The 7,060-nt window shown below is 38.8% G+C and overlaps 1 protein-coding gene across 4 annotated transcripts in view; it reads left to right on the plus strand.

Moving 5' to 3' along the window:
* The first annotated feature begins 2,910 nt into the window (after positions 1–2,910).
* hk2 (hexokinase 2) overlaps positions 2,911–7,060 on the plus strand; it is a 45,832-nt gene continuing 41,682 nt past the window's right edge. For 3 of the 4 annotated variants that reach the window (XM_042213048.1, XM_042213050.1, XM_042213049.1), the window contains exon 1: positions 2,911–3,211. In XM_042213048.1, coding sequence (XP_042068982.1) covers positions 3,149–3,211 — 63 coding nt within the window. In that variant the 5' untranslated portion in view covers positions 2,911–3,148. The remainder of the gene's footprint in view (positions 3,212–7,060) is intronic. The other variant, XM_005945118.3, reaches the window with a different exon arrangement.

The raw sequence follows: 7,060 nt of genomic DNA on the forward strand, positions 1-7,060 counted from the left end.
ATGTTTGGAAACCATCAATCACTTCTAGGAATATCATTTTTTGAAATAAACAACAGAGTTGTTTGCCGAACGACTTGAACATCTTGTTTCACTGGTACAACTGTTTCTGTGGAAAAACTATCTTGTATTTGGCAACACACAGAAAATTGAATTCCTTCGTACACCAGTTAATTTGCAGAAAGGTGAATTTTAAACAAAAAGTCACACCACAGCAAATTCGTGATAAAATATACTACACGGCATTATAAAGGCAGCAAACATCTGACACTAAAATCCTCGATTCAACAATAAAACTCACATATCACGGAGATGGAGGTCAATAAAATGTAACTACTGTGAGATTCATTAACTACTCTGAGTTGTTGGGTCTAAGATATAACATCTGTGCTGTGGTAATGTTTACTTTTGCCATCTGCGGTGCATCAAAAGTGTTTCATGATACAAAATCTGTTTTAATGAGATGAAATCGAGAAAAGTTTTTCCCAGAATAATGAGATTCATTAAGTTGTCTTAGGACACTGAGCGCATGGTATAGAGAGCCAGAGTTAGTTCTTTAGCAACAAAGCTCCGAAAGCTGACCAAGTTATGTAAGTAAACACTAAAACAGTATATATGCTCCTGATGCACAACTGCTTCAAACACTCTCAAATGTATTTTCACAACAATTCACTTGTAGGCAAAAACTCAACAAGTGTTGCTAATGTGGTGATGGAAGACGGATGGTTGTTTGCGAACAATCTAAGGTGCAGAGGAGGAAGAGGAGGAGGAAGACAAGAGCAAAACAAAGGACAGTACTTCCAGATGTTCTTCTTCATTGAATGATAATGAGGCATGCAGGATAAAGAGCACAACCCGACTTCAGCATAATCAGGTTGCCCTGTGTTGTACTGAAACATCTGTGTACATTGCTTTTTATAAACTATATAGGGCATGTGGTGGTTACTTACTGCTTTTACTGCACTTACATTTGTTGCTTTCTTTGTGTAGGATTGAATGAGTGCCACTTGTGTGAGGAAGGTCTGAATTTTTAAGCATTTATTAGCCCCACACGTGGGAAATTTGTTGGGTGGACAGTGCGAAGTTACAAGCACTAAAAATTAAGGAAAACAGTGGAATAGAATAAGATAAAAAGAATAACATACTATGTAAAATAAAATTTACATACTATGTTTTGTTAGAAAAATTACACTTAGTGGTATTGCACATATGTGGATGTGTGTGTCTGTCTGTGCATGTGTGGTCATGTGCGAAGAAGATTTATATGTGAAATAGTTTTTGGTGCTGATCTGCACTGAGTAAGGGAAAAAAAGATGTGTTATGAAGTTTCGAACTGGGTTAATGTGAGTTAGATTTGCATGGTGATAGTTCTGTGTAAGATATTGTTCCATCATTTTACTGGAGACCACAGGAACTTCTTCCCTTCAGATATACTCTTGGAAGTTTTGATCTTATCATATATTTTGTTATTGTTGCTAGTGGTAACATTGTTTAAATATAGGAACCAGACTTACTGAGTTTTTGTCTGAGCAGTTTCAGAACAAAAGAATGTGAAAAGCAACATATTTCTGCTTATAACAGTACCTGCCCACACGTCTTTCCATTTGATCTATGCCCTTCAATCAAATCCCTCTGGTCACATACCGCCGTGACCAAACGTAACTTTCGAAATCATTCTATAAATAGATGTTCACGTGATGCAAGGATCACTCAGAAGAGGGGGCCTTTGATGCTATCAAGTGTGGGCATACATACACCAATACTGTTTACAAGTCGTTTAATGAGAGAAATTTGGATTATAAGTGCCAGGATGTTCCAAGCATCTTTGAAAATGTGTGTTTTTTTGTTTCGTTTGTTTCTTTTTCTTTATTTCCTTTGTTTTGTTTATTTCCTTTTGTTTATTTCCTTGTTTGAGTTGTTTATTATTGAGGTATTGGATAAAATTTGGAATCTGCCTGAAGTGAATTTTTTACACTATTGTACCTTGTATAAAAATCACAATCTGCAAAGTATCAACAAACGGCTGAGAAATTGCGTTCCTATTGTTTGGTTCATATCTGAAACATCTCTGTACTGTAGAAATAGACGGATCAATACAAATATTGATAGCATCGATTAAAACGCTGGTTTTGGTAACAGATTAATACTAGGATTGATATGTTGTCTCTATCCTCTAAGTCAGGGGTGTCCAACTCCAGGCCTCAAGGCCTGGTGTCCTGCAGGTTTTAGATATCACCCTGGGTCAGCTCACCTAAATCAAATGTTTAGTTCATTACCAGGCCTCAGGAGAACTTCAAGACATGTTGAAGAGGTAATTTAGCCTTTTAAAGAAGTTGTGTTGGATCAAGGACACACCTAAAACCTGCATTACACTGGCCCTTGAGGCCTGGAGTTGGACACCCCTGCTCTAAGTTCAGTGTGTAGCTCACTGAATTGTGTTTATTGCATTATTTTATGCAAATGAAAAAAATCCTCCTCCTCAAACATGCACCATAAAAAATGTCCTTTTTGAAAAAACCTTTTTGTGTTGACTGTCACATGTATTATATCTATAGCCTATAGCACATTTAAACAACGTTTAAATTCAAGTTTCAAAACACATGAAAGGCTGAATGGTGTCCTTTGTTGTGTTAAGTATTGTGGAAAGTAAAAAATCGTAGTGATTTAGCGGTCATTAAATTCTGTTATGAATTTGGAAACTGATGATGATTCATCATAACACACTGCCCTACCCAATATCGGCTGTCTTAAAAGTAACAGTATCAGTATTGATATTGGTATCTTTAATACTGGCCCTGTATTCACTTTGTATCACTTCGATACCAAATTTTGTAGTACCTCAGCACTGTTGTTCTGTAATTTTTTGGAGAAAAGTGATATCACCGCGACATATTTCTGCAGCCAATCGGCGCCCTTCTTTCTCTCTGACGTCACCACACTACCAGGTCCAGGAAGCTGGAAGTTTCACTAGACTTTTTTTTTTTTGCACAACTCTGTTTTTAAAGACGAGTTTAACTTACGAATTTAAGACACGTTAGCACTGTTGTGTGTTTATTATTTAAGGGAGCTGTGTTTGTATTTAATTTCTCTGTAAGTCTGTAGAGTAGGAGGACGGGAAGGACGTAAATTCGCCACACATCCCTGACTAAAGATGTCAACCTCGAACCCTCTGGCTAATTACAGCACGGAACTCCACGATGACCAAGCAGATAAAGTGAGTACTGGCGTTCAACACTCCGCTAGTTATGTTTTGGTGGCTATTTCCAGTATGGTGACGTGACATTTGAACTTGATACGTCTCAGGGAGGACGTGAAACCGGGGTCAAACAGGTCGCTAGGCTGTTAGCATGTATTGTTTGCGTGTTATTACTTCTTCCTCTTTGGCCAAAAAATCTGCCGTTAACTTAATTAACCCCACTTCATTGCTCACACTAGAGGAGGTATGAGCAATGCATTGAGTAACAGGATTCAATAAAGCTTATTACGCACTCTATAGAGAAGGTAATGTCATATCAGGTTTCGTCAATGCAGTGTGTGTGTGTGTGTGTGTGTGTGTCCCTTTCTTACTCTCTGTATGGGGAAATCGTTAACGCCCTTTTCTTGGAAGAAACGGTAAAGTGTGGAAAACTTGTTCAGGGAAGTAAAAGCACAGTAATGTTAAAAACTTTAGTAGTTCCTGTCATTTGTGTCCCATTAAGCTCAGTGGGGATATACTTATAGCACCGTCCCATATCATCAGTAAACCTGGGTTTTAACTGCTACGACTTGAATTTTATGTTCTTGATGGTTCATTTATAACAGGGAAAAAGCCATCATTGCTGCAGAAAGCTCCAGATTTTATTTAAGAAATTTGCAGTGTGCCCAAAACAAAAGAAAACACTTAATAACAATAAAACAAACCCAGGGTGGCACAGTGGAAAAGCGATTAGCACTGTTGCACCACAGCAAGAACACCCTGGGTCTGAGTCCCCCATCTGACTGGAGCCTTGTTGCTTGGATTCTGCATGTGTGTGTGGGTTCTCTTCAGATACCTCGGCTTGGCTCCAGCCCCCTGCAAACCTGATTTGGATAAGTGTAAGAAAATGGATTAATGGGAAAATAAAATCATCCACAATAGGAAGGTTACTTAATGACGTGGTATTTACAGCTTTCCCAAGGGATTGTCACAGCGGATGTGCGCAGAAGTTTGATTTGGTGCAGTTTTTATGCTGCGACCCTTCCTAAATGCAACCCTCCTATTTATTCAGGCTTGGGACAGGTTACTTAATGACATGACACCATACAATACAAGTTTACAGTATTATTATATTGTCATTATACATAATATTTTCAAAAATATTTAAATTTGTAAAAGAAAATTCATTGCAGGAATTTTTGTTTTTATCATTATTGTCACAGGCTTCAAGGCCAGCCCCTTAATTCGAACACGTTCTGTTTGATAAGTTAGTGACATGCTTTGGTGAAGGGACTGTGTTATGCTGTTAACGCGGTAGAGATGGGAAAATCTGTCTTGACTGAGATCAGGCAGATAGCTACAGTCTTCTGCACAACTTGTCCTTTTCACGATGCCCAGAGGCTCACAGTTAAAACACACGTCATCATTCGTGAAAACACAGGGATGATTAGCAACCCTAGTACAAACACTTCCTGTGACTGCTTCAAATTAAAAGCCTGCAAGTCACAGGACTGTAACATTTACATGATAGAGCCTTCTTTCTAGGCTAGCCCTTGCATACTAATAGATATAATCTGTACATTGCCTACGAGACTGTATGCGAAAGATGGGTGCTTAGTGATCAGCTTATGTAAGCAAGTTAAACTGTATGGGTGAAAATGCACATGCCTGATAATTACTATTAAATAATAGCGTAATAAAACTTGAATTTACTGCCATTTCAGACAGTGTAATTCCTTTTGTATTCCATTTTGAACAATCTTTTCATTGCTTTTTCATTTCATTACCTACGGTTTGACTTCTTATTCAGTGTTTCTGGTGGTAATCTTATGCAATTTGTCAAAATAGCCAAAACGAAATTACAGCAGTATTGCCCTTGGACCTTTTGAGCTGATTCTTTTTGATTAATGGCTGAATGGAACTCCTTTGGCCTTTTGTTCTGTTGTTTTGCTTTTTTCTCCTATTGTTGCACTCCAGTCATTGCTGTCATTTAAACGGGGAATTGTATGAATTGATGATTTTGCTTGTTCATTGACGCTACCATTCATCTACGAAACCTTTAACAGCTTCTCTTGCTGTGAGGCTGTTTACTCACACTCAGCTTATAATTACAAAACGTGAATCGGTCTGTCAGATACTCCTGCTGAGGGGAACATTTAAATATTCAGACCTCTTCTCTTTCTAAATTAAATTTTAAATGAATGAATGAAGTATAAATTCCCATCCCTTTAGACTTAATAATCCCTTAATAACAAAGTAAAAACCTGCTTTTAGAAATTATAGCAAGAAACTTACAATAAAGCTTTGTAGTACCCCCCTATAGTGTCAGGGGTGTCTGGGTGGGTGTGTGTGTGTGTGTGTGTGTGTGTGTGTGTGTGTGCTGTTGTTGGTTGTGTGTGTGTGTTGGGTGGGTGGTTGGGGTTGGTTGGGTGTTGAATGTGTGTGTGTGTGTGTTTTTAATTTCAGGCTTTGGTAACATACTGTACAGTGTGTGTTTTTGTTTGTTTGTTTGTTTGTTTGTTTTTTCTTCTGAAGCATAAGCTTAGCATAGTCATGTAAATGTTCTGTCACTTTCCACAAAAGAAAACGGTACAAGGCGCCTGTGAAGAACACATACAGTTATACTGTGGAGGACGGGACAGTCACGATCATGGTTCAGAACTGTTCTAGGAGCAGATAATGAGTCCTGATAGCTCGTGACTCGTATGAGATGTGTAGCTCTCCTCTTGAGAAGGATAGGAAGCGCTGTCTAGAAAGAGGTTAAATGCTGCTGTAGCCCATCCCAGCTGTCAAAGGGGAGGTAGTAGGATAGCAGGACTCCCAATGAGCAAGTTGCTGCTGCAGGGCGCCATAAACAGCCATTCACGCTCACATTCATTCCTACTGCCAGTTTAGAATCACTGGTTAACCTAACACATATGCCTTTTTTCACTTTCACAGGAAGTAAAGACAATTTTCAAGATAATTTGCGCGTATTGAGGAGTTTAAAGAAGCGTCGATTTTATTATTCTAATAGCGTAGTCTTCCTGTGGTGTAGCAGTTGGAGAGAAAATTAAAGTTGACAGAGAAAATGGTTGATAAGATAAAGATTCTTGCATCTATCAAGATGATAGCGCTCCTCCTGGGTCCTAATCCAGTCCGTGTCAACAGTTCATACAGCTCCCTCATTCACAAGGGGTCGCCACAGCAGGCAGCTCCACGTATTTGATCTGGCAGATTTTTGCACCAGCTGCCCTTCCTGAGGCAACACCCCAGACATGGGAAAGCTCTGAATTACACCTGCTATTGATCCTCTCTTGAGGTCAATAAAGAGAGTTAAGGTTAGTGAAAGGCTAATGAAATACTCTCAATAGCAATTGCAAATAAGCGGTCAAAGAGGGTACCTCTGCCTCTACCAACACTGAGCAGGTTGGAATAGAGACTGGAGCTTTGGATAATGTTTCGCCCCTTGTCAAATCCCTTCAAAGTATAGAATAAATATCTCCATTTTACTCTATCAAAAGCTGTTTCCACGCTCCAGCAAAACTAATACCTGTGGGCCTGAAGAGTCCGAGAGGAGATGGATAATACTGAGAAAGACCCTCGCACTGAAAAAAGAAAATCTATTTTTAACAAAAGTGTCCTCTTTTTTTTTTTAAATTAGGTATTGGAGAGATCTGGGTTACATGCAGTACATGCATTATACTTTATTAATAAGAGAAAATGCCATATTCATTGAGAAATTTGCTCTTTTAACTCACTGGAACAGAGACGCATTATATAAGCCATGTGAAGAATGTGCAGGTGTATTTTTATGTACTATGTACTTATGTAATATCACTGTGTGTGTGTGTGTGTGTGTGTGTGTGTGTGTGTGTGTGTGTGTGTGTGTGTGTGTGTGCGTGCGTG

This window comes from Haplochromis burtoni, unplaced genomic scaffold, assembly GCF_018398535.1.
Source record: "Haplochromis burtoni strain Fernald_Lab_line unplaced genomic scaffold, NCSU_Asbu1 Contig_411, whole genome shotgun sequence".
Lineage (NCBI taxonomy): Eukaryota > Metazoa > Chordata > Actinopteri > Cichliformes > Cichlidae > Haplochromis > Haplochromis burtoni.